General features: G+C 56.0%; 3 protein-coding genes across 6 annotated transcripts in view; 1 reads left to right on the forward strand and 2 right to left on the reverse strand.

Annotated features, from left to right (window-relative positions):
- Nucleotides 1-294: 294 nt before the first annotated feature.
- On the reverse strand, nt 295-10,781 carry PHF7 (PHD finger protein 7). 4 transcript variants are annotated; one of them, XM_036877667.2, is made up of 12 exons: nt 10,414-10,779; nt 10,153-10,335; nt 8,901-9,009; nt 8,126-8,178; nt 7,668-7,759; nt 3,750-3,851; nt 3,265-3,371; nt 2,680-2,839; nt 2,024-2,130; nt 1,498-1,614; nt 952-1,076; nt 295-807 (listed from the first exon to the last, which is right to left on the reverse strand). In XM_036877667.2, the coding sequence occupies exons 3-12, from the start codon at nt 8,939-8,941 to the stop codon at nt 587-589; spliced, it is 1,125 nt and encodes a 374-aa protein (XP_036733562.1). In that variant the 5' UTR covers nt 8,942-9,009; nt 10,153-10,335; nt 10,414-10,779; the 3' UTR covers nt 295-586. The 4 variants fall into 4 exon arrangements, with proteins under 4 accessions (XP_036733562.1, XP_036733561.1, XP_057342816.1 ...); XM_036877666.2 differs by having other exon boundaries at nt 3,265-3,389; XM_057486833.1 differs by lacking the exon at nt 1,498-1,614 and having other exon boundaries at nt 3,265-3,389; nt 10,414-10,781.
- Nucleotides 10,782-10,965: 184 nt separating this feature from the next.
- BAP1 (BRCA1 associated protein 1) lies at nt 10,966-19,304 on the forward strand. The gene is made up of 17 exons (XM_036877792.2): nt 10,966-11,130; nt 11,233-11,262; nt 11,370-11,424; nt 12,345-12,477; nt 12,836-12,955; nt 13,399-13,460; nt 13,549-13,691; nt 13,933-14,011; nt 14,420-14,543; nt 14,852-14,999; nt 15,297-15,481; nt 15,885-16,018; nt 16,488-16,966; nt 17,078-17,238; nt 17,502-17,594; nt 17,716-17,788; nt 17,969-19,304. Exons 1-17 carry the CDS (start codon nt 11,094-11,096, stop codon nt 18,100-18,102), a joined length of 2,190 nt encoding a protein of 729 aa, XP_036733687.2. The 5' UTR covers nt 10,966-11,093; the 3' UTR covers nt 18,103-19,304.
- Nucleotides 19,305-19,426: 122 nt separating this feature from the next.
- The window catches only part of DNAH1 (dynein axonemal heavy chain 1), a 73,537-nt gene continuing 66,890 nt past the window's right edge, over nt 19,427-26,073 (reverse strand). The window contains exons 65-78 of the mRNA XM_057486850.1: nt 25,810-26,005; nt 25,360-25,511; nt 24,675-24,871; nt 24,294-24,442; nt 23,914-24,068; nt 23,707-23,838; nt 23,169-23,339; nt 22,906-23,085; nt 22,662-22,838; nt 21,985-22,155; nt 21,692-21,822; nt 20,975-21,326; nt 20,470-20,704; nt 19,427-19,981 (exon numbers count right to left, since the gene is read on the reverse strand). Of these exons, the coding sequence (XP_057342833.1) occupies nt 19,860-19,981; nt 20,470-20,704; nt 20,975-21,326; nt 21,692-21,822; nt 21,985-22,155; nt 22,662-22,838; nt 22,906-23,085; nt 23,169-23,339; nt 23,707-23,838; nt 23,914-24,068; nt 24,294-24,442; nt 24,675-24,871; nt 25,360-25,511; nt 25,810-26,005 (2,520 nt within the window). The 3' untranslated portion in view covers nt 19,427-19,859. The remainder of the gene's footprint in view (nt 19,982-20,469; nt 20,705-20,974; nt 21,327-21,691; nt 21,823-21,984; nt 22,156-22,661; nt 22,839-22,905; nt 23,086-23,168; nt 23,340-23,706; nt 23,839-23,913; nt 24,069-24,293; nt 24,443-24,674; nt 24,872-25,359; nt 25,512-25,809; nt 26,006-26,073) is intronic.

Raw genomic sequence — 26,073 nt, forward strand, 5'->3', positions numbered from 1 at the left:
CCCAGAGCCCCCAGCCTTGCAGCAGAGGCCTATTCTCTGTCTGGTGTCTCCTCTGCTAGTCCCCCTCCCTGATGAGAGCCTGTGTGTTTATTTGCATGATGATGAAATCTGCGCCTGTGAAGTCAGTTTCCCTGCAACCTGCTTTCCTTCAAAGCAACATGTCTAAGTCGAAAGTTCTCCACTTAATTCACTGAATTTTATAGATTAGAAGGGTCAGTTTTCCTATTCCCTTATTCTACAGTCCAGGTTCCTTGGTATGCCAGATAAATCCCAGAATTTATGGGGAGACAGTAATGGAGAGAAAACTTTTATTTGCAGAATGACATACGTGGGTGGAATAAGAGGCACCTGAGAACCTCAGAGGTGGAATCCCGAGTCGGGAAAGGCAAAGAAAAGAGCGGCTGGGGATCAGGCGCGCTCCCGCAGCCGGCGTCGTTCTCTGCTCCCCTGGACCTCCCTGGCCTCGGCTCAGGCTCACTGCTGGCCCCTTCCCTCGTCTCACATCCCAAAGTGCCTCCTCCCTCAAAGCCGGTGGAGGAGTCCAGCTTTGGACCCAGATGTGCTTAGCAGCGATACTCAGAAGCCCTTACTTGGATTTTTTGTAGCTCTTGGTCATTCTGGCACCCTTGGGCTGCCCGGAGCGGCCCCGCCGGCCACTGGAGGACTCTGGTTTTTCTAACAAGGAAGGTCCCGGCCGATCAGTGCAAGGGCCTAGATGCTCATCCGGGCTGGTGCCTGTGCAGAAATGCCCAGAGCTGAAGGTGCTGCTGCAGCAGGGGGTGTCCCCCGAGTTTTCAGCTGTGCAGTCTGCGGTGAAAGAGGCGGGAGAGGAAAGCTCAGTCCCTGCCTCTGCCAGGCGCGGGCCCCGAAGCCCCTGCCTAGCCACGTGCAGTCCCAAACTAAAGGCCCCACGAGCCCCACGCTTAGGCCACACCATCCCGCCAGGCCCACCTGCGGCTTCTGCGGAAGGCGCGCAGTCCTCACACTCCCACGTCTTGCTGCAGGATCTGAGGGAGGAGCAGTGCCTGTGGGTCCCTCGGGATCCGCATGTAGCACACAGAGTGAGGCACCACCTCCTGCAGGAAGAGCCCAGGAAAGGTTGTGGGGACAGTGTGACGGTTCCCACTCTCGGGATGTTTGCTACGGGCCAGGCCCTTGCTGAGGGCTTCCCAGGCGTCTTCTGCTTTGCAGTTCAGCCACGACCAATGTGCGGCTGAGTACTACTCCCAGGACCCCACAGGCAGGCAGCCACTCGGAAGGTGGATTCGGGGAAGGAATTGGCCCTGAGTGTCTCTCCACTGGGCACAAGGAGAGGCAGACCCTGCAGAGAAACCGGTGCACCTGCACGTGAATGAGTCCTGGGTCGGTCAAGAACAGGACTCAGCATTGTGCTCACCCAGTCTGCACACGAGGGACCTTCTTGCTCCTAATAACTGTCAAGGTCTAACTCTAAGATGGTAATGACGAGAGACCTCTCTAGCCAGGAGCCTTTCCTACCCTTCATCCTCAAAGCTGTCTCTGCCTTGTTCATAGAGACAGACGGGGGCATCACAATGCTGATAGTGCTGATACAGCTCTGAGAAAGCCCCTGGCTCGAGTTCCCAGGCAGCATCTCTGCAGCGGAAGAAGAAACAGTGAGTATGGGACACAGGACCCGCCGGTGGGGACTTTGTTCACCTGGGAGGAACAAGGAGGAACTCAGGCTGGACGGCGAGAGCGCCACGGGCCGTGGCCGGGCAGCAGAGTGGCTGCAGGGCACGTGGAACACAGGGGGGCTCCTCAGTTCCCCACCGAAATTCAAGAACCAGCCCCCCGAGGAATTCCGATCCCCAAAGCACCCTTTCCAGAAACACGCCTGCCTACCCCCCTCGCTTGTTCCCTCCTTCCCCTCCGCCCTCCCTCTTCACCGGGTCTCGCTGCCTCGGCTGCTGCTTTGCTCCCTGAGCTCTCCTTGCACTCGTGTCCTCTAGAAAGCCCGGCAACCCACTCCCCAGCTCAGCTCCTGCTGCACAGTGTCCACTACCTGTCTGGAATATGAATCCCCATTCTTAGCATTTCTTGAGGAAACTCTTCTCGGTTGTTGCACTGTGGACATTTGAAGAAATGCTTTGCTGATGTGTGGGCATACTTCTGTAAGAGAAACACGGCAGCCCATTGCATTTGTAAAAACTCTACCTCTGATCACCTTTCCAGCCCACCCTCACCTCACAAAGAGGATGTTGCTAAGAGGGCTTGACAGGGGATTCCGGGCAGAGGGGTTCGAATGGGCTAGGAGAGCTGCAAATCCAGTTGTCGGACCAGGGACCGAAAGCTCAAGAACTCCCAGGAGTGCCTCGCTGTCAGCTCTGGCCAGGGGCTTGGCAGTGCCGGCCCAGCAGGGGCCAGGGGCCTGGGAACGCGCTTCCCCTTCCTTCTGCGGAAGAAGCAAGGCTGATCTTGAAGCTACTTGATTCACTCTAGGATCGGCTTGTTCGCTCTGGTCATCCTGAGGATTCTGGCCTAAATCTTGTCATGAATAAGGTACTCCAGGTCAAGAGTGGCCAGAGATGGAGCTTCTCTGCCCGCCCGGTCCCCGCCGTGTGGACAGCACCCAGCATGGAGCACAGAAGCCCAGGCTGCCTGTGCGTCCCCGTGGCGCTCTGACCTGGCAGCCGGGCCGGGCCCAGGGCGGGGCCCCACCTGTATGCACTCGCGGTGGTAGACAGGCCGACTGCAGCACGGGCTCTGGATGTTCTCAACGCTCGCTTGGGATAAGTCTTCACAGCACAAGACGCAGCTCTGCTCCCCCACCTGCCCCCGTTGGATGTCCTGTGTTGGACGATGTTTCCCACAAAACGACCTGTGGCAGGGCGAACAGACTTGATTTCTGGTTTGTCACTGATGCCGTTTTCCGGCTGTCGGGCCCCAGCGGACAGTCAACCACTCAGGCCTGTGCCCAGCAACCCTGTGCGTTTGTCGGTGGGGGGGAAGCCGGGTGAGGACCACCACATGCCTTCCCACAGCTGCTCTCCGCCGAGCGCAGCCTCCCGTGCCTCAAGCCCCACTCTCTGCTGAGCAGCCGAGAACCCAGCTGTTTGCAATCTAAGACGGGGCTGGGAAGCAAGGACCGACCCCTGTGAATTCGCCAAGGCACTGTTTCTCATTACTGGACAGAGGGACAGACTCACTGGTGAATAAACACAGGCCGGTGAGAACTGGGCTCTGATTTCTGGTGGCTAATTAGTAGCAAGTTGCCAAGGGCAGCTGCTCCCCTGCACCACTCACTTGTACTCTCCATAGAACTGTGAAAGGCAGCCCCTCTCCTGGCCACAAGGCAGATGGAAGTTTCTGGCGCACTGACCCTCCTGGCAGTTGATGGCAGCTCCCTTTTCCTTGCACACAAAGCAGGTCTGCAAATGAGATCCTGGGCAGTGATCAGGGCCCCGAGAAGGACAGACGGCCGTGGCACGGCACACCCCTCTGCGGAACGCGAATTCCGGGAAGAACGCCATTCCCTTTCCTCGGGGAGCCTGGGGCCCAGAGCCGAGCTTCCTGCAGCACCAAGTCCTTGTTTGCCCAGAATGCTGCCCCCTCTCCTCACTTAGGACACTACCCTCCAGGGAAGTGTGGAACTTAAGAGAAGGAACAGTTGGGAAACCCGAAAGCCCTTTGACTTCTAGACGAGCAATTAGGGGGCAGCTCTGAGATGGACGACGAGAAGGGTGTGAGAAGAGGCCGCCGCTGAGGCCCCCAGTTCAGAGGATTCCAACCTTCCTAGAAGCCCGGGCTGCCTCCTCTCTGATGTCTTCAGGCAGGAATCCATAGAAACCTCTGTTGGACCGGCCCCTCTGAAGCAGCTTGCTAGACAGTATCTGGGGGGCAGCAGAACCAGGCCATCAACACCGACGGCCAGGGAAGCAGCACGGTGGGGGGAGGACGTGACAGGGCAGGAGGGCTAAGGAGGAGTTTGTGGGTACATCCGCCTTTACAGGTGACATGCTTAACAAGGCTCACAGAACATTAACTATGTGTTGGGTGCTGGGCGGGCTTTTCAAATATTTAACTTTATCCTGTAAGAGCCTGAAGAGGTGGGTACTGTCATCGTCCCCATTTCACAGGAGAGAACCCGTGACTTGCTCAAGGCCGCAGAACTCCAGAACCCGGGCTGCACTTGCCCTTGTGCTCGGCTGCCCCCCACGGAGGACCGCCTCTCCGTGCTGGGCACTTCAGGGGACTCTCCCTGTGACCTTCGCCTCACAGAGGCGGCCACGGAGGTGCGGCACACTGAGCGACACAGCTGGGGTCACGCAGCGAGGGCGCAGAGCCGGCACTCACTTCCAGGCTCACAGAACCCACACTCTTACCGTGCCGAGGCAGTGCCCCTCGGTGCAGAATAAACTCTCTCCTCAGAGTGTATTCTCTGCAGGAAGGGACCCGCCTTGAAAATCTCCTGACTATAGTCATTCTGCCTTACAGGGAAAGGGAGAAATAGAACTTTTCGTAAAAACACACTTAAAAGGGCCTTTTGTTTCTGACAAGCCCCCAAAGCAGAGTCTAGAATGGAAACCAAGGAAAAAGAAGGTAAACTGTTAGGTCCCTACAAACACTGTATGCACACCAACTTGAGAAGGATGCCAGCACCCCAACCTCACCCTGCGACTCTTCCAAAAATATTGGGGAGGGTGCTGGATTTCCTGCAGCAATAACATGCGGTGTATTACGGGGGCTCTGGTTATTTTAACATTCTAGGAAGGTGACCCTTCAAGGTGAGATGACCTGATGACACTTGGATTACAGCCGTTATGTCCCCAGTTAGGCTTAAAATATTTTAATATTATTTTTAACACTATCTCAGGGCTTTAGGACCATATGAGTGATTTCTGTTTTATTTATGCCTTTGGGTATTATTAATGTTTTTTACAACAAGCATGTATAATTTCTATAAACAGAAAAATCAATAGTGAAAGATTAAAAACAACCTAAATGTCCTTTAATAGGAATGTATTTTAATACTTTTTGGCACACCCATAACATGGAATACCAATTAGCTATTAAAAAGAAAAAACTAAGCAATATGTTCTCTGTGGAAAGATCTTCATAAGTACATAAGATAAAAAAACCAAAATACAAAACACTGTGTACAGTATGTTTATTTTTATGTTGAAGTATATATACTTGTAAATGCACTGAAATTAACCAAAAACGGAACCCAAAACCAGACAAGACTTAGCAGAGAGGAGAATCACAGACCAGTCTTTCTCATGATCGTGGACGCAGAAATGAAATGAAGTATTTACAAATCGAATCTAGCTCCATATCCAAGGATAATACATCATGGGCAAGCATGGTTTACACCAGCACTGCAGGCCTAGCTTAGGGAATTCAACAGATATGATAATCACATTAACAAAGGCAAAAAAATCATGATTTCCTCAACAAATTTTTTTAAAATTGATAAAACTCAACACACATTCATGATACCTTCAGCAAAGTAGAAATAAAAGCGAACTTCTTCAATCTGATGAAGAGTGTCTATGAAAAACCTACTGCTAACACCATATCAGATGGTGAAAAACTGGATACTGTTCTCTGATGCTGCAAACAAGACAAGGATATTAAGTCACATGGCTTCTGTCCAACTCTAGATCGGAAGTCCTGGCTAGCAGAGGCGAGAAGAGGAGCTAGAGCATTAAGGGACTGAGAAGGAAAAAGCGGAGCTGTCTTTATTCACATGAGTGAGTGTGTGCACAGGAAATCCTCAGCCAGTTACAAAAAAACAAAAGAAGAAAAACAGCTACTGAACTAATATGCAAATTTAGTAAGACTGCAGGTTAAAAAAATGTGGGCAAAAATTGCACTTTTTCAATATACCAGCAATAAACTTGAAAATAAAATTTAGAAATACCGTTTATAATAGCATAAAAATCACAAAATACTTAGGCATACATTTAACAAAAGATGAGTAAGGCTTCTTCACTAAACAAATTGCTGAGATCAATATTGAAAGATCCAAATAAACAGGGAAATAGATCATGTCTATGGATAGGAAGACTCAATGTTGGAATTATCTGTAAATTCAATGCAATCCCAATCCCTATCCCAATGAGGCTTTTTCTTTTTTCTTCAAGAAAAACTGACAGGCTAAAGTTTACGTGGGGAAGGAAAAGACCTGACAGCCAAAATAATCTTGGGAAAGACTGCAGAACTTACAATACTTAAAGACACCATAAAGCCACTGTAATCAAGACAACACAGTATTTTTGTGGGGACTGATACACAGAGCAATGAGATGAAATACATCATCGAGACACACACATACACAGTCAATTGATTTTGACAAAGGCAAACTGATTTGAGGTAATTTAATGGATAGGCAAAGATTTCCTAGGATATAGTTACTAACCATAAAAAAAAACTGATAAACTAGATTTCATCAAAATTAAAACTTTTGTTCTTCAAAAGACATCATTTAAAAAAATGAACAGCAAGCCACAGACCAGCAGAAAACAGTCATCATAAACACATCTGAACAAGAATTTGTATCCAGAATATATAAATAACCTTTACAACTTGGTAAGACAAAACCACCCAACTTTTAAAATGGACACAATGAGTGTAGACACTGAACAAAAGAAAATGTGTGAATGGCTCGTAAGTACCCAAAAAGCAGCTCAACATCTGAAGAATTAGAGAAATGTAAATTAAAACCGTGAGATGCCAGTACACACTTAATAGAATGGCAAAAATAAGAAAGACTGACCAAGTCAAGTGTCGGCAAGACTACTGTGCAAGTGGAACGAACTCTCATAAATTGCAGTGGGAGTGTAAACTAGTATAATCACTTTGGAAAGCGATTTGGCAACTTCACATAAAGTTAAGCATATAGTTAGCATACAACCAATAACTCCACTCTTAGGCACTTACTTGCCCAGGAGAAGTGAAAACACGTGTTTACAAGAAGACTTGTATGTGAATATTCAGGGCAGCTTGATTCATAATACCTCCAAATGCCAACTACTCAAATGTCCATCAACAAGATAAATAAGCAAATTATAATATATTCATACAACAGACTACTACTAGGCAATAAGAAGGCAAATGCTACGGACACATGCAACAACGTGGATGAGTCTCCAAAACATTGTGTTGAGTGAACGAAGCCAAACACGAAAAGGGTACAAACCATTTGATTCCATTCACATCGAGTACAAAAACGAGTACAGATCAGAACAGTGATATCTCTGATGGGCCTAATGGAAGAAGGCTGGGGGGAACTTCCTGGGGTGATGGAAATGCTTATTTTGAATGTAACAGTGTTTATATGGGGATATGCATTATAGGTTCATCTAAATTTATCAAACTGTGCACTTAACTTGGTGCACTCTTATACCTAATAAAAAAAGAATATTGGGGAAAAAACTGGATGGATTGTTGACAGCATTTGCTTCTGGGTAGAGGACTGGGAATTCTGGATTGGGGAGAGACTTTTTATTGTACATACTTTATACTACCAGGATTTTATGGCAGGTTACATACAGTACTTTAAAAAAATTAGATTAGGAAAAAAAGCTATTAAGAAATATAAATAAACAGGATTACGGATCTGAAACTGGACTCAAAATCAGAGACCAACAGACTGAATGGCAAAAGTCAAGGGATAGTCAAAGCAAAGGAAGCCATATACTCACAAGACAGAAATAATGCACACTCAGATTGTCTTTCTGAAGAAATTCCCCTAATTTTTCGGGATCCCCAGGTTCTCGAAGGCATAGCAGGCAAACTAGAAGGGAGAATGTTCAGGGATCATTTTGGGGGTGTAACCATCTGTCCAAGCACGAGGAGTGGCATTCATTCTGACTAGCAGTGAGAACAGACGAAGTGTTATCTGATGACAGTCAGGCCTTTACATAAGTTTGGCCACATTTGAAGGCTTGGCTGCAACTGCTCACTTCGTATATTTTGCATTAAATAACTTGTTTCTGGAACTTTGAACATGACATTTAAAAATTACAGACCCTGAGCACTTCAGGATCTTAGTCTGGGAAGGAAGGACGATCAACAGTGAGGTGAGCAAGTCTGCTGCCACATGGGTGGCCTCCACTGAGGCCAGGAGGCAGCAGCCAAACAGACCTCCAGGCTTTCTTACCGGGCCCTGAGGACAGCTTCCTCCGGGTCGCCCTCCTTGTCTTGGCAGACTTTCTGTACAAAAGAAAGAAGAACAAGATGGTCTTTAAGGATCCTGTCAACACCCTTGGCAACATTTCCCTCAAAATGCCATCTATGGATCTGATGATAGATCAAAATAGCAAAAGGCTAACATATCAGGTTCTTTTTCCATTTCATATTGTTTGAATGTACAAAACACACCCACTGCACTGAATTATAGGAGATTGTAACCATTTTTCTATTCCCGTGCCTGTGTTGCCTATTGACTAAATGAATGAAAAAGCAAAACCCCTTTTATTCTCAAACTGTTTCTACCACCCTGAATCTCAGGTGGTGCCATGTTTACAAAACATATTAGACACTAACGGTGATTTTAAAATTAATTAATAATTTTCTATTGCTAGGCCCTATACTCTTGGCTTTTATATGCATTAGCTCAAGGAATCTACAGAATGCTCTTAAAAAGTGGGTACTCTTATGCACATTTTCCAGAAGAGGAAACATAAAGAAATAAAGTAACCTGTTCCAGGTCACCTAGCTAGCAGGCGTGAGCAGCAGGAAATGACTCTAGGCAGTAGGGCTCTCGAGGCAGCACTTTTGCTACTAGGGACCTGGGAGGAGAGGGCCCAGGGCAGCTTCCAGAGGACCACTAGTGCATGCTTCCATGCTACCCAACCCCAACCCCACAAAGTGCAGCATATATCACTGGCCAGCGAACAATTTCTCCCAAAACTCCCTTACATCATCTACTATACCTCAATACTTGACATTCCTTCTGGTCTTTTACAGTCTTCATTCGCTGCTGCCTCTCTCCCTCCTATCTTGAATTCTTCTACAATATTATGAGGACACAGGCTCTTCCAACTATAAATATAAACAGGGCTTGGTCAGCAACTTAATTCCATATTTGGTTTTCAAGTTCCACACGGACAGAGCAATGGTGCACTTCACCTCACAACCCATGTGAGAACAGATGGGACTCACCCAGGATCGATGCTAATAATGGCCAATAATTATATCGTGTCCAGACCTGTTCTAGGCATTTCCCATGGGTTAACTCACAAAAACTCCATGCAGTGGGTACCACTATTATCCCCATTTTCATGGTGAGGAGTCCGAGGCACAGAGAGGCACTTAACAAGGTCAGTTACTGCTATCACACAGCAGAAGAAGAACTTAGAATCATTGACTCACCTGGATAAATGGTTGTTTTCTTTGGTCCTTCGAAATGAATAAGGTGGCATTCAGGAAAAAGGGCTCCTTTTGCCCTCAAGTACAGATGCCTTAATTCTACCCAGTAAAAGCTAGGGAAGATAGCTTTTTCCTAGGAAAAAGGCGTTTGTGGGACTTTGGCTGCCTGACGCAATAACTCCCTCTAGCGGGAGACCAAAGGGTAACACTGACAAACCGGACCTCGGCTCCAACACCTTCCACCAGGCTCAGGTGGCCACTGAGGTTGGCCTGTTCCCAGCCTTGGTCTAGATCGGAGATGAGTAAAATGGCCAGAAGTGGAGGAGAAGACACCCTAACATGCCTTCGCCCACCACCGTCAGAAGACTGCAAATTCACAGTTCGCACTGATTACGTGGGAAACCCGTGAAAGTGAGGTGGTGGGGGGGAATAAAATCCATTCCTGAGAAGGAAGGACTGTGTCTAGTTGGGGAGAAGAGGACAGCATTTCTTAGAAGGGGAGACGACTGAGTCAGGTCACCCCAGGGGCATATGCTTCAGCACTCCTGTCCTAAGAGCACAGCGTGTGAACGCCTGCAGGGGCTGATGCAAACAACTACTGGGGTACTGGGTGTTCTGAAACCAAGGCTGCTCGTGTTCGCTCGCCTCCTCTTCTAACCCGGTTGCCCTTGCAGAAGTAATGCCCCTGGATGGCTTCTTACTCAACCAAACACCCGGCAGGCTGGAGGAGGAGAGACAGACGGCAGCCCGGCGAGCTGACCACTGAGCGGTTCCCCCTGTCGGGGCCATCCCCACCCTTAGCAACAGAAAAGAAACCTTGAAACGTCAGTTCTTCGCATCGCTGTACCACGACGATCCTTGAGCGGGTTCTGTGCACACTGGTAGTTACAGGAAGGCGCGACAATCTTCACAGCGGCTCGGTCCCAGATTTCCTGACCGAACGGATGCTCCCTTGAAACGGTTACCAAATTGTTTCACTGGATAAGCGCTGGGTAAAAGCTTGTTGAGAAAATTAAAAATGAATAAGCGTGTTCGGCCCCGCCGCCCCAAGAATAAACAATAGTATTTGGAAAATACCTGCCGGTGTGGCCGCAACAGTCCCCCGGAGGTAACAGTTGGAGAAGGGGCTCAAGGAGCATCCCGCGGATGGCGGACCAGGCTCAAGTCGCGCCTGCCGGGCGGGGGATGCGCGGCCGGGCCGGAGGGCGCCGCTGTCCCGGAGCTTTATCCGTTGTCACAAGCCGTGATGGCTACCTTCCGGGCGACCGCCCCGCGCGGCGACTGCGCCGGTGAAGGGGGCGAGCGCGCAAGGGAGAGATGGGTCACGCGCACTGGGACCCAGGGAGAATGCGGCCGCGGGGATCTGGGCAACGACGACCGTTGGCGGAGCCGGAGCACTAACGGCGGCGCGCCCGCCCCGCCTCTTCCTTTCGCGACACTGTGCCCAACATCGCGCTCGCCCCGCCCCTTCCTCTCGCGCCACCCACGCCCAACACCTCCTCCCCGCCCCTTCCCCTCGCCCCGCCTCTCGCGCGAGCGCGCGGGCGTCTGGAGTCCAACCCGCGGAAGACAAGCCCAGAGGCGGGGCGGGGGCCGTCGCGCCGTGGTGACGTATGCTGCTGGCGCGCGCGAGTGACGCTAGGGGCCCGTTGTCTGTGTGTGGGGCTAGGGGCCCCGGGGCGGCGGGGGCTCCCGGCGGGGGCGACGGTGGGTCGGGAGGGCCTGGACATGGCGCTGAGGGGCTGCCCCGCGGGAAGATGAATAAGGGCTGGCTGGAGCTGGAGAGCGACCCTGGTGAGGAGGGGGCCGGGCGGGCCGGGCGCGGGCTGGGGAGGTCGGGTGGGCCCAAGAAGCGCCTGCCTGACCACCACTCGCTCCTCTTGTCGCCCCATCCAGGCCTCTTCACCCTCCTGGTGGAAGATTTCGGTAAGAGCCTCTCCAAGCCCCCGGGTCCGGGCTGTAGTGGGGCCACTCCTGTACCCGTCCACGGCCGGGGGCTGCCCTTCCCGACTTCTTTCCTTCCCTAATGGCAGGTGTCAAAGGTGTGCAGGTGGAGGAGATCTATGATCTTCAGAGCAAATGCCAGGGGTGAGTGGCTTGGCCCCGGGTCAGCCCCTTACACCCCCAGGGCTAGGGAAGGGTGCCCCTCAAGAGAGGTAGTACGAGGAACCGCAGGTTGTAAAATCTCATAAGGAGGCCTCCTTCCCCTTTGGGTGCCCTCCTGGTCAGGCCGATGTTTTTGCTGTCTCCAGTCTTAACCTCAGAACTTCCCTTTATGTAGTAGTCCTCCGTCCCCTCCAGTACAAATCCTAACCATCCTTTGGAGAACAGTTCAGCTGCTTCTTCTGGTCGTGGGTCAGGCAGCCAACCCCTTCTCTTGACCCAGGTCACAGTGTCTTGTGCAGCTGTAATTTATTAAACCACTGCTTTAATGTGCCTGTGTGCCAGGGCTTTAATCTCCACGCAGAAGTCCTGTGTTGATTGGTTGGTGTTTGGCATCTGACAAGGCCCCTCCTGGGTGACCAGCCTCAGGGTCTTGCCTTGGTGATTCTGCAGAATAGAGGTATAAGGGGACTGCTAAGTGACTGAGCCAGGAAATCTGCTTTTGTTTCCCAGGAAAGAGGGACTGACAAGGGTGTTCATTTGCTTCACTGGGGCCCAGCCTTGGGGCCCAAAAGCGAGAACTAGTATTTACCTTCTGTTCCTACCCTGTCTTGAGCCATTAGTTCAGCTTTTCTTCTCTCATCCCCAAACCATAGATTCCATAAGGACACTGGGTAGACTCCCGGAGTGCCACAGCCAGAAGCTGATGCTTGACTGCCTGCGGCAGGCTTCTGGGGCTTGAGGGCTTAGGGCCGCTTGGGGCAGTGTTGAGAGGAAGCTGGGAAAGGTGCAGTCATGGGAAGGGCACCTGAGTGGTAACACAGAGCAAGGGAATAGGGGGAGAAAGGGGACGCTGTTTGCTCCCCACACTGGGCTTGTCTAGCTCTGCCACTTACTTTCCCCAGCCCTGTGTACGGGTTCATCTTCCTGTTCAAATGGATCGAAGAGCGCCGATCTCGTCGCAAGGTCTCTACCTTGGTGGATGACACATCTGTGATTGATGACGATATCGTGAATAACATGTTCTTTGCCCACCAGGTCTGCTGGGCTCTGTGTTCTGTCTGGTGGGTGGGATGATGCCACTGTCTGCCTGGAAAGTGGAAGTGGGAGAAGGAGGAGGAGGAGATAGGCAGATACCAAGGGCGATGGTTATAGAAGTCCCTCAGCAGAAGGAACTGAGCTCTTATTTACAAAAAAAAAGGGGGAGTATCTTCAGAGCAGGATGGCATGAGTCAGACTCCTGGTATTTAGTCAAATGAAGAAATGTTGGGCAGACATGTAAGGAGCTGATGAGGGTCATCCAGATATGACTGTCCCTCTCTGGGTCCCCATTCCCAATGAGAAAGGGCTTGTGGTGAGGGATGCTGTGTATGGGTAACTGTTCTTGGTTTCACAGCTGATTCCCAACTCTTGTGCCACTCATGCCCTGCTGAGCGTGCTCCTGAACTGCAGCAGTGTGGACCTGGGGCCTACCCTGAGTCGCATGAAGGACTTCACCAAAGGCTTCAGCCCTGAGGTAGGCTGCAGTGCCTTGATCCTGACCCTAGGGCCCCTGGCAGTGCCACCACATGGCATTTGGCAGCAGGAGGCTTTTCCTTTTCAGCTAATTGTTTACATTGTGGCCTTGAAGTTAATCATGTAAGACAACTGATTTTTAAGTCCAATTGTCAGAACACAGACCTAGAGAGGGAAAGATTGCTTATGTGACACCATGTTAGGCCTTTCTTTGCTAGGACTTTATCAGGCCGTGTTGCTCCCCAGTGTCCACTGATTACCATGCAAGACCACTGCAGCCCATCTCTTCGGGGCTCCAGAGCTCACTTCTGCCCCCTCTTGCCTTTCAGGAGAGCCATCTTGTTGCTTCAGGTTCCTGGAATGCCCCAGGCCTGCTCTCTTGAGCTTTGCTTCCCAGTGGTCTGCCTGAGAAATGTTTCAATGTGCCCTATTTTCTTCCCTTAGAGTAAAGGATATGCGATTGGTAATGCCCCGGAGTTGGCCAAGGCACATAACAGCCATGCCAGGTCTGTGGGACTTGGTGGGAGGTGATCAGGGTTGGAGTGAGGAAGGGAAGGGTTGCCCGTTCTGGGCCTTGACTATGTCCTTCCCTAGGCCTGAACCACGCCACCTCCCCGAGAAGCAGAACGGGCTGAGCGCAGTGCGAACCATGGAGGCATTCCACTTTGTCAGCTACGTGCCCATCACAGGCCGGCTCTTCGAGCTGGATGGGCTGAAGGTCTACCCCATTGATCACGGTAGGCACTCTGAACAGGGCCCATTAGGTGTCTCTGCTGCCTTGCTAGGGCTGAGGTCCTCAGGTGCTTGGGACCCAGTGGTGGGGCGGTGGGTGGGTAGGGGAATTGAGGACACCTGGCTCTGGCCAGATGGCACTGTGCAGACTAGCCCCTGACTGACTCTCTGGCTCAACTGCTTTTCATCCTCCTTCCCAAACTCAGGGCCTCCCACCTGCTGACTCCTCATCTTGGTCTTCCCTAGGGCCCTGGGGGGAGGATGAGGAGTGGACAGACAAGGCCCGGAGGGTCATCATGGAGCGTATTGGCCTCGCCACTGCAGGGTAAGGACCCAGTGCTTGCTCTGCCCTCTGGAGCTGTGCCCCTCTGGGAGGGGCAAAGAAAGGGAAACCAAGGCAGAGCGAGACCAGATGATTTGTGCAAGGCAAGGTCAAGATTAGTTCTTGGGCTTCCAACTCCTTGCCCTAATTCCCCACCCAAATGGCCTGTTTCAGGATAGGCTGAGGAGGGGCAGCCCTTAGGGGAGCCCTGGGCGCCCCGAGTGTGGTGGCTCGCTTCCTGACAGGCCACTCACACAGCTCCTTGGAAGGCACTAGCTCAGGTACCCAGTGTGAATGGCTAGCTGCTGCCTGCCTGCTGGGGTGGGGCCTGTACCTGTGGCTGCAGGCGTGACTTCAGGGCACCTTGCCGGGGTGTCTGCCTCACGTCCGGGGCTGGGGCTGTGACCGCAGGGAGCCCTACCACGACATCCGCTTCAACCTGATGGCGGTGGTGCCTGACCGCAGGATCAAGTATGAGGCCAGGCTGCACGTGCTGAAGGTGAACCGGCAGACCGTGCTGGAGGCGCTGCAGCAGGTGGGCACCCGTCCTGCGTGGCCCCTACCCAGTCCAGCCGCCCCCTCCTGGCTACTGGGGCATCGGTTTCTGGCTTCCCACGTCGCTCTGTTTTGGATCTGGGCTTCAGCTAACCACTCCTCTCCCTTTGCTCCCTTGGCAGGAGAGGGGGGACTTGGAGTGGGGAGGGAGAACAGCTTCTCCGAGGAGGTGTGGGTCCATTGGCTGTAGCCTCCCGAGAGGCAGTGAGTGGAACCGAGGCCCATAGCTGCCGGGTGGAGAGGCTTCAGTCTGCCTCTGCTCCTCTGAGCCTTGGGTTCTGTTTTCAGCTGATAAGGGTAACACAGCCAGAGCTGATTCAGACCCACAAGTCCCAAGAGTCACAGCTGCCTGACGAGTCCAAACCCGCCAGCAGCAAGTCCCCCCTGGCACTGGAGACAGCCAGGGCCCCGGCGGCTTCTGAGGGCACCCACACAGGTAACCAGGCCTGAGAGCCATCTCCTTTTAGCTTGACCTGGGAGGCCCAGGCAGAGCACATCTTCCTCTGTGAAGGCATTCAGGCAGTGGCTCCAAGGCTCCTATCGGAGGCCTGTAGCCTCTCCCCCTGGGACGAGGAGGAACAGTCCCTCCCTCCCTGAGGAAGGGCACCTGGAATGGGCTGCCGTCACCAGCGGCCCGCGCCTCCCTTGGAGTGTCTGTTCCCTTCCTGGCTTACTCGAAGGGCTCTTTTCCTCTCATCCTTCTCCTGTCTCGCCATGGGTCTTTCTGTCTCAGATGGGGTGGAGGAGGTGGCTGGTGCGTGTCCACAAGCCCCGACACACAGCCCTCCTGGCAAGCCCAAGCTGGTGGTGAAGCCTCCTGGGAGCAGCCTCAATGGGGTTCCCCCCAGCCCCTCTCCCATTGTCCAGCGGCTGCCGGCCTTCCTGGACAATCACAACTATGCCAAGTCCCCCATGCAGGTAAGCTGGAAGAGCCCTCACAGGGTCCCTCCAGGTAGCCAAGTCCCTTTGATACTCAAGAAGCCCCCATAACAACAGGGGCTTAGGAAGGCAGAGAGATCTCCTTGGGCTTTAAATCCATTCACACAGCTGTGGGGCTGAATGTGCAGGACATGTTCCTTGGCCCAACCCCATGGTTGGGTTCTGCAGGCCAAATAAAGGCACATGTTTGTGCATACTCTCTGAGAAGCTCTGTGTAGGCAGGTGGTGGGTGGTGGCGGAGGTGCGGGGACAGCAGCCTCCCCAGGAGGCCAGGGCAGACTGGGCCTGGGAGAGCGTTGTTAGTTTTCTTCCCATCTGTGAGTGCTGTGCCCAGCCTAGGCTGGCTGGCTCCCGCTCATGGCTGCCCTGGTTTCTGCCCCAGGAGGAGGAAGACCTGGCAGCAGGTGTGGGCCGCAGCCGAGTTCCAGTGCGCCCACCCCAGCAGTACTCCGATGACGAGGATGACTATGAGGATGACGAGGACGATGACGTGCAGAGCACCACCTCTGCTGTCAGGTTAGCCACAACTCTGTGCGGCTGGAAGCTCCGAGTGCCGTGATTGCTATCTGGAATATTCCAGCCTGGGTCTGAGAATAATGCCGAGCATCTACTGAGTGTAGAGCCCTGGGGAAAGGGCCGAGCACATTTAACGAGACATCAAGGCAGTAAGTTGGGAGGTAGGCTTTCAGCTAGGCCTTGAGACTGGATGCAGCAGGCCCGGAGCTGTGGTGGTGGGAGTAGCTTTGCTGGAAGATACAGCATTGGCCAAGGCCAGAAGTGAGGCAGTTGGAGTAGAGAAGGTGTCATTTGAGGACACCTGGCCGCCGCTGTTAGAACTCAGGGTGCCAGGCTCGGCATGGCTGGGTCGGGCTGCTGGGCCAAGAGGAGCCGTTGGGTCAGTCCCAAAGGCCAGGCTGTGTTGAGGCCATGCTGGGTGTGGTCACCTGGCTCATCCCCTTGGCTCGCCTCTCTTTGGGCACCCCAGGTACAAGCGGAAGGGGCCAGGGAAGCCAGGATCATTGAGTGGCTCTGGGGATGGGCAGCTGTCAGTGCTTCAGCCCAACACCATCAACGTCTTGGCCGAGAAGCTCAAAGAGTCCCAGAAAGACCTCTCGACTCCTCTGTCCATCAAGACAGGCAGCGGGGCCGGGAGTCCAGCGGTGGCCATGCCCATGCACTCGCAGCCCTCGCCCACCCCCAGCAACGAGAGCACAGACACCGCCTCCGAGATCGGCAGTGCTTTCAACTCGCCGCTGCGCTCGCCCATCCGCTCAGCCAACCCGACGCGGCCCTCCAGCCCTGTCACCTCCCACATCTCCAAGGTGCTTTTTGGAGAGGATGACAGCCTGCTGCGTGTTGACTGCATACGCTACAACCGCGCTGTACGCGACCTGGGGCCTGTCATCAGCACGGGCCTGCTGCACCTAGCTGAGGACGGGGTGCTGAGTCCCCTGGCATTGACAGGTGGGCCTGGGGCTGGCTCACTGGCCGCTTGGTATAGGGAAGAGGGAGATGGCCAAGGGACCACCGGGTGTCTTGCACTCTGATGGGTCTTCTCATGCCTTCTCTTTTCAGAGGGTGGGAAGGGTTCCTCGCCCTCCGTTAGACCGAGCCAAGGCAACCAGGCGTCCAGCGGCCTGGAGGAGAAGGAGGCAGTGGAAGCTGTGGATGGCAGAGAGAAGTCTGGGCTGGTCAGGCCCTGTGAACCCTCAAACGGGGAGAAGTACTCACCCAAGGTGAGCCCACCTTCAGCTCTCTTTGGATCCTGGCAGAGGCGAGGGCCCGGGGCACTGTGGCTGGGTGCTGGTTATCGATTGGAATTTTGGTGTGAAGTTGGTGGCTGAAGCCAGGCCAGGAAGCCTGCCTGGGTTAGGTGTTGACAGGAGCCTCCACAGGCTGCCTGGACTCCGGCAGCTCAGTCTGGCCTCTGGCTGCCCCCTGGTAGTGGGGTTTTGGTGCCGGCAGCCCCCGCCCCAGACACGATGCTGGGTTTTGGCAGGAGCTGCTGGCGCTGTTGAAGTGTGTGGAGGCTGAGATTGCAAACTATGAGGCCTGCCTCAAGGAGGAGGTGGAGAAGAGGAAGAAATTCAAGGTGGGTCCTCTCACCTGCCTGGCCCTCTGCCCAGGGCTGTCCTCCCAGAGGTGCGACCTCCTGGGGCCAGCCGGTGGCTGCTCTGGAGAGCTGGCTGCCACTCCTTCATCCTCTCTCTCAGGTCGACGACCAGCGGAGGACCCACAACTATGATGAGTTCATTTGCACCTTCATCTCCATGCTGGCTCAGGAAGGTGAGGGGCTTGCTGCTGGTGCGTGCCTAACATGCCACGCTTGGGACCACGACCCTCAGTGCCCCCTCTAGGAGCTCAGGGCAGGATGGGAGAGCCTCAGCTCCAGGCCCAGCACCGGAGCCCATCGGGGGGCGGCTGCTGGGCCTCCAGCCCTCCTCAGGGGCCTCTGCCTCTCCACAGGCATGCTGGCCAACCTGGTAGAGCAGAACATCTCGGTGCGACGGCGCCAAGGGGTCAGCATTGGCCGGCTCCACAAGCAACGGAAGCCTGACCGGCGGAAACGCTCACGCCCGTACAAGGCCAAGCGCCAGTGAGGGCTGCCGACCCTGACTGCGGCCGCTCTTGCCGCATGGCCCTCAGGAGGGCCCCCCTCTGTCCCACTCCTCCTTCCCAGTGTTACTGAACAGCTCCAGCCACAGCCCAGGCCTGGGAGTCAGGCCAGAGTTCCCTGCTCCGGGAGTTGTGCCTGGGGCCAGTTGGAGCCGGGCAGTGGGCTCGGGGGCAGCAGCTGGAGCTGGTGCACGGTGAGGTGCCACGGCCCCCTCCACAGCCGGCTGTGGAGCAGCGGGGCCTGGCCTCTCCCCTGGGCACAGAATATATATTTTACGTACAGAGACGTCTATTTTTCTGGGCTCTAACACATCTTGCCACCGCTGTGTTGACATAGCCAGCTTCCTGACTGCCTTCATTCTAACAGCTGTCATCCTGGTGGGCCCAGGTCCCTGCTTCGTGCAGGGATCATGACTGCAGGGTCACAATTGGGGGCTGGGGTCGGCATTGGGCTCTGCTGCCCTGGCCCAGCCACCACTGGTCCCAGTTGTGAGGGAGTCGGATGTGCTGTCTGTCCTCCTGGGAGAGCTCCAAACTCAGGCCTGGTGCTGGGCCGGGTTGCGAGTGGGTACCCCAGTGGGTAGGTGAGGGGGCCCGTGGTCTGAGTGAAGTGTTTGGTGGCCCTGTAGTCTCCCTTGTGGCTCCAGCTGGGCTTATCAAGACTGCTGTCTGCGATGAAGCTCTGGGCTCTTTGCCTTCAGTGTTGTGGCCCTGGCAGGGGGCCTGCCTTGGGCTCCTGGGCTGTCCCTGAAGCCTGGGGCTCAGAGGAGCCTCTGCCCAGCCCCTCAGTATTACCATGTCTCCTTGTGGGGATAGCAGAGACAGGGCTGCTTGCAGGAAGCTGGCCCCACTCAGCTCCCCCTGCCATGTCAGCTTCCCCAGCCTCTCCAGGCACTTGGGGGACAACAGGACCAAGACAACCAGTTGGAGCCCCAGTGTTCCCAGAGGGCCTGATGCCAAAGGGTAATGGGCCCAGCACTGCTTCTGGAGCTCTGGCCCCAAGCACAACCCTGTGGCCTCTGCCAGATGGCTCTGAAGGTGATCTAAGGAGACCCAATACCTGTACATAGCGACTAGGGCGGGGGAAGGCTGGCAGGCACCCTGTCTCTGTGCCAAGCATAGCTTGGCCCCTCTGGCCCCTGTAAATACTGGATCAGTGAATGAATAAAATTCTCCTAAAAACTGAGCCCTCCTGTTGTGGGCCTGAGGCTTGTAGGCTGGGCTGCAGTGGGAGTGAGGCCCCCTAACCAGACCCAGGCCCGGGGCCTTGTCACCAGAGAGGTGAGCAGCATGCATTCTTGGGCATCCAGCCTTCTGAGGCAGAGATCACTAGGACCCCAGGCCTGAGAGTGAGGACCTGAGCTGAGGGGGGGCGGTGCTCTGGTGGGCTGTGGAGCCGGGAGAGATGTGCAAGGAGCACTTTGAGAGGAGACAGTTGTGGTGGGCCTGGTGGCTGCCGGGTAGGTGCTCTGGCTCTGCACGGTGGAGGTGGGGCTGCCCCCCGCCTCACTGGTGTGCTGTCCGGGAGGGGCCTCGGACTTCGAAGGGCTCCCCCTCTAGTTGCCCCTGGGCAGTTCCAGCCAGTCAGAGCTGCCCTGTGCTCACGCTCTGGAGGCCACCACAGCCCCTCGCCCCCACCACTGCCCCTGGCAGGGAGCCCCACAGAGGGCCTGGTGTAAGCAGCTAGGCTTTAAACGCTCAGCACACTCAGCTTTAATGGCCCGAGCCTGCCTGTCTGAGTCTAGTAGTCCAGGGCACAGATGAGGGCCACGCCACGCTTTATCCAGTGTCGCTGGGGCTGGTCGGTGGGGATCTCCACAGCGACGACGTAGTTGGTGGAGTGGCCTGTGGTTGACAGTGTTCCTGGGGCAAAGAGTGGAGGTTAAGTCATCTACCACAAATAGAGCAGGAACAGGACAAAGACGAGGGACTTGGCACATAGTTGGAGACAAGGAAGGGCCCTAATTCCTGAGGAAGCCTGTCTGCTGAGTGGGTCTGCAAGGCTAAGGCTTGTCCGAGGCTGAGGGTAGGAGTGAGACGGCTGACGCATTGCTTGTCCCTGTTGGGGGCAGCTGACGTTGCTGCTCGTCCCTCCCTGCAGGTTTGCTATCCCCTCTGAACTTCCATGGGTGGGCTGGGGCCCCCAGGACCAAGGTGGGTCTGCTGAGGGAGGCGAGAGCATGGTGAACTCCCAGCCTGGGCCCAGCCCCTGGATGTCCCCTGCCTGCTGTGAACCCAGCTGTCTTGGCCAGGTTCATCTCAGGAGTGCTGACATGTCAGCCATCCTGTTCAGGTAGCCTGGGTCCAGCCTAAGTGGACCTGAGTGTGGGCTCCCCACCCTGGGCCCGTACCAGCTCGGGTCAGCGTCTTATAGATGGGGCACAGGTAGTGGTCCTGGTCCTGGGTCTTGCGGTTGGGTGTCGGCAGGAGCCAGATGACAGCCATCTCTGTGTACAGCTCCTTGGGCCGAGATTCAGCCAGCTGGAAGGCCACAGGGTCCCAGCGGGCGCCTTCCAAGAACAGTCCATGGATGTAGCTTCCCTCTCTGGGCCTCTCCTTGAGCTCCAACACTGACTGGCGCATCACCTGCGGTGGGCACACATGAAACCCAGAAGCTGGGTTGGGAGGCACAAATACCTCCTTGAGGGTTTTGCCTGCCTGTTGCTCACCCACCATTTCAGCTGGTTGCCTGCAGGCTGCGCCCTGCCCCTGGAGACTTCCCTGGGGTTTGTGGCCTCCCTGCCCCCCAAGCCCATCTCCGGTGTCTCCTGAGTGCCAGCCAGCTATGGCCTCAGTGTGCCTCCTGCCTGAGTTGTACCCCAACCTGTCACCTGACCTGGCCCTGACTGTGCACACCTTGAAATCGAATGAGATGGTGTCAATGGAGATGGCGGACTTGCGGGCAAAGTTCTGCAGCGTGCCTGTCAGGAAAGCCTGGGGGAAGAAGAAGCCACTGATCCAGAAGACAGCGGGGATGCCCTGTCTGATCCAGGCCTGTAGGAAGTCCACACGCTGCAGCAGGTCCCTGACCCATGCGGACAGCGGCTTGAGGGATGGGTAGGCCTTGGTGTTCCAAAGCTCAGGCACGGTGTTGTTGTACAGGTTGGCAGCCATCAGCTCCAGTGGGGAGGACATCACCACCAGCCCCTTGAGTGCCTTGAGCAGGTCTTTCAGTGTCCCTGTGATCACCTGCAGCAGCCGGTTGTACCTAGGGGGCCGTGGCAAGCAAGCAGGCAGTGGTTCAGGCCATGTGGCAGTGTCTACACTACCCGGCTGTAGGCCAGAGACAGAGAACTGTGGCAAAACATAGGGGCTAAGAGCATACAGCTGGGCTGGGCAGCCTGGGGACCAATCCCAACTCTGGCCCTTAGCAAATATGTGACCTTAAGTCACGTAACTGTTCAAGGCCTTGGTTTACTCATCTGCAAAATGGGAATAATAAAAATGTGGCTGAGTTAGAGGATGGATTTATTGCACTTGGCATGCGTGGCACCTGGCCCATAGTAGCTTTTGCTGTCATTTCTCTACAGTCCAAAGGCCACCAGGTTGTGGCTGGGGGAGGTGAGGGATTACCGAATGACCTCCTGTACTAGCACCGTGTTCATTGACTCCTCATACAGCACGGGGTACTTGGCCATGACCAACTTCAAATTGATGGGCTCAGGCACCTGGAGCAGAATGTTCTGGGCTACGTCCTCCACTACCTGTGGGAGCAAAGGGGCACTGGAGGTCAGGGCTGGCTCCCCTTAATCCTTGCAGGATTCCACATGCACAAAGTTCCTTCCCATAGGGGAGCAGACAGGATGGGGGTGGGACACTGGTCCTGCCCAGCTCTCAGGCCCCTTCCACCACCTGCTGCCACCCACCTCCTCTCGGCCCAGGCCGCCCACAGAGGATGATCTGGGTTGCAGCTGGATGATGGTGCCAAGCAGGGTGTACGTCTCATTCTGGGCGAAGGTGATGTTGGCATTGTCATGCAGGCCAAAGATCTCAGGCATGTCATTGAGAGGGAGGCCCTTGATGTAGGAGAGGTAGCCCTGGGGGTAGGAGGAATAGGAGGGTAGCCACTGAAGCCCCTGCCCACTCCACCCCAGCTGGGTGGGGGGGCCTCCAATTGAGCACAGCCCATTGTCACCCCTGGTTGCAACCCTTATGCATCTCCCTGGTCTTGGGACTCCAGGGCCTCTGAGGCACTGAGGGTGTCTTCTTCTCTTCCAGCCACATTCCTGCTGCCGGCCCTTTACGCTGACAACCCACACTCTGGAATGCCCGATCCAGGCCCTGACCACCTCTCCCATCTTAGCAGGAGGCTTGTTTCCTCAGGAAGCCCTCCCTGACCCCACCATCTGGGTGGGCTACTGCGGTTAGCTCAGGCAGCGGCTGGGGGGCAGGGGCAGAGGGGGGGGGGGGGCGGGAGGGGCGCTGCCCTGCCCGCGGCTACCTCTGGGGGCTCAGGAGTTCGTCCCCCAGCACCCAGGTGCTCTCGGCACCCCGGCACCCAGCCCCCAGCCTGGCCCGGGCCCCTGTGGCAGGCTGTGCGCACATGGAGGTCGTGGGTGGGTGGGATCTGGTGGTAGACGCCAGAGGTGCTGTAGCTGTGCTGCGGGAAGAGCACGGAGGGGCCGTAGAAGTCCTCCAGGATGCTCATGACACAGCGGCGGTCCCAGTCGTCGGTGACGCGGCCCCCGTAGTTGATCTCCCCCGCGGTGTACTTAAGGACCTACGGGGAGGGTGGGTGAGGGCCTGCGCGCGCCTGGCCTCCCGCCCCAGGGCTGCCCCTGGCCCACCTTGTAGGGGACGTCCTCATACTCATCCAGGAACATCCTGAGCTGGCTGATGCAGATGCGCAGGTCCCCGTCTGTGAACTCATAGGGGATGTTGAAGCCCAGCGGCCCAAACTTACGGCGCTCCAGCACGTTCCCATGGAAGAGGCACAGGGACAGCAGCAGGGACTTGAACTCCATCACCTGCCGGTGTGGGGCGGCAGTGAGGGGCGGGGTGGGCAGTGAGGGGCGGAAGGGGTGCTGTCAGGGCTGTGGCTGCCGCTCACCTGGTGACAGGAGTTGAGGAAGTCATCGCTGAGGCTGCTGTAGGACTTGAGCAGGTTGGCCTTGACGCCGCGTGGTGGCTCAATGGTCATCTTGGAGCTGTTCTGCAGGATGGACACTGGGAACTTGTTGCTGGGCAGGCTGGTCAGCCACAGGCGGAAGTCCCGGTGCACCTAGTGGCCACACCCCACGTAAGCATGCAGACCCAGGCTGGGGGCCACCCGCCCACCAGAGGCTGTGGGCCACGCCCACCCTGATCCACCCCTGGCTGGGCCTCGCTAGGAGCTTGGGGTGAGATCATAGCCTTGGGCAAGTCCAGGATCACTGTCTGTACCAGCTGGCCTTGGGCGAGTCACATCACCTCTGGCCACAGTAACTGGCCGAGGAGGTGCTGAGTGGGGGCACTGAGAAGCTTAATCTAGTGATGCGGGTTACACATGTCACTTCCGGGCGTGCCCTCCCCTGGCCCAGGGGTGGGGCGCATCAGCACTACTCCCTTCGGCAGGGGAGGCCCGGGTGGAGGCAGGCAGGGCACTGCACCTTATCAGGACTGATGTGCTCGATGAGGCGCTCCAGGGCGGGCATCCAGCTTGGAGCCAGGTGGCAGTTCTGGAAGAAGACCCACTTGCCCCTCTCTATGGAGTTGCGCATCATGGCTTCTGCCCGAGGGCCCTGTGGGGGCGGGTGCTGAGCAAGGGGAGGTGGGGGGGGTGCAGCTGGCCCCGCCCCCACCTGCCCCACCCTTACCTGGCCCTGGCCCAGGGAGATGGCAGAGAGCTTCTTGGAAAACTTCATCTCTTCTGCAAACTTGTAGAGGTCGGCAGCGGGGTCAGTGCCAGGCGACAGCACGAAGATGAGGGGTGTGGTGGAGTTGGAGTCTTTGAACACCAATGACAGGTTGGCTGTCTGCAGGGCAGGGACAAATGGTAGGGCCACCTGGGGCTGAGAGGCAGGGACCAGGGCAAGGGAGGGGGATCCTAGGGCTCCCAGACAGGGTCCCAGGGGGTCCTGGTCGGGTCTGGAACTTCCCAGAGCCTCTGGATGGGCACTGGGATCCGTGGCCTGGTCCAGGTGCAGCCAGGCCCCTGGGACCCACGGGGAACCAGCTCAGTGCTGGCTGGAAGCACTTGCCTGGGGCTCAAGGAAGCGTGGCTCCAGGTTGGTGGCTACAAAGTCCTGCATGGCATTGGTAACCTTGTCTCCACGCAGGCAGCGGAGGACCAGCAGCTTCTGGAACTGGTCCAGGTACTGGTCCCAGATGCCAGGCAAGGGCTCCCTGCAACAGTGCCCATGCGTCCCTAAGAGCCAATCTGTGGGAGGGTACTGGCCCCAAAGACTCTGCTGGCTGGAGGGCAAGAGCGAGTGGGGTGTCTGGGGTACGTGGCCGGGGACACAGAAGAGATGTGGCCACAGCTGCAGGGCAACCCTGACGGTCCCTCAGAGAAGGCTCCTGGGCTGTCACCCCTCCATGTGCCCACCCTGCTATGTATACCCTGGGGCCCACTCACCGGTGGGGTTCGAGGCTGTCAAAGATGGCCCGGAATTCTGGGAGGTGCTTCACAAAGTCAGTGGCGAAGGAGGAAAAAGTTGGCAGGTTCGAGAGCGCCAGAATATCTCGCCAGGCCCGGTCTGACAGCCAGTCCGGAGCAGGGTTCTCAGTCCCGACCTGGCTGGAGCCCCCAGACAGGAGGTAGCGCCACTCATTCTGGCAGGGAACAGGGAGAGGCTAGTGCCCAGACCCAGTGTCTGCCTCCAGCATCCCCCACCCACAGTGCCCCCCCTTCCACCCTCAGCCAGAGAAATGAGTCCTTGCTTGGTGGGGACAGCTGGATGGGTCGGGATTCGTGTCCTCTGGTCACCTTTTCCTGGCTGGGGGCCCTTAGGCAAAGGATTTGACCTCTCTGAACCTGCGTTTCCTCCCTTTGGAATGGAGGAAGAATCAGAACTCTGCTTCCCAGGGTTTCGTCGGGCTGGGTGAGAGTGCACTGGGGAGCCCGGCGCCCCGCGCGCGCAGCGAGGGCCCTACCCGGGGTGGCCGCACTCCCTCCTGGGAGCGCTCTCCAGCGCTCAGGGCTCGGGGAGGCCTGGGCCACGTTAACCCAGGGCCTCTGGGCTGCTGTGCGCAGGGGTTCCCGAGGCCTCGGCCCCTTGGCTCCCCCAGGCCCTGCAGCGGGCATTTCTCTCCGCGGGCACCTGGTCGATCTTGTCCTCATTGGTCATGATGCGGGCACACAGCAGGAAGGCGAACAGCAACTTGTGCTTCTCGAAGAGGCTGCGGCAGACGCTGCTGTACAGGCTGTAGGTCAGGTAGCGGTTGATGTTGGCAATGCGCTGCTTCAGGTTGTCTGCAGGGCAGAGGTGAGGGCAGCAACATGCTGGCCTGGCCCAGCCCGACTCCCTGAAGCCACGGGGCGGCCTGGGCATCCCCTTGGGGCGTTCGCGCTTCCCGGGAAAGGGGCCCTGGGTGGGGGCAGAGCAGGGGGTGTTCTTCTGTAGTGAGAGTCTGATGTGAGCATGTGGGCCAGGGAGCACGTGTGTGTCTACGTGTATGTGCCCACAGTGGCGACACGCCCATGGGTGTCCCATCTGTGCCGGGTGGCAGCCCAGCGTCTGTGTCACCAAGTCCGTGTGTGCCAGGGCTACCTGCCCTCTCTGAGTTGGCGATGCCCGAGAGGAAGATGCCGAGGAACCATTCGAGGGAGTACTGGTACATGGGGTCCACGTTGGCCAGGTCGGACACACAGAAGAAGAGGATCTGGGTGCGGACGGCCACGGGTATGTACTCCATTCGCATGAGGTCAATGTCCTTCTCCGTCTGCTCTGCGATCCTGACCTTGGCCTGGGGTGCAGGGTAGGGAGAGGCATCAGACCCTGGGAGGCTGGCAAAGAGCAGCTGCAGAGGCAGGA

This window comes from Manis pentadactyla, chromosome 1 (assembly GCF_030020395.1).
Source record: "Manis pentadactyla isolate mManPen7 chromosome 1, mManPen7.hap1, whole genome shotgun sequence".
In the NCBI taxonomy this organism is placed as follows: domain Eukaryota; kingdom Metazoa; phylum Chordata; class Mammalia; order Pholidota; family Manidae; genus Manis; species Manis pentadactyla.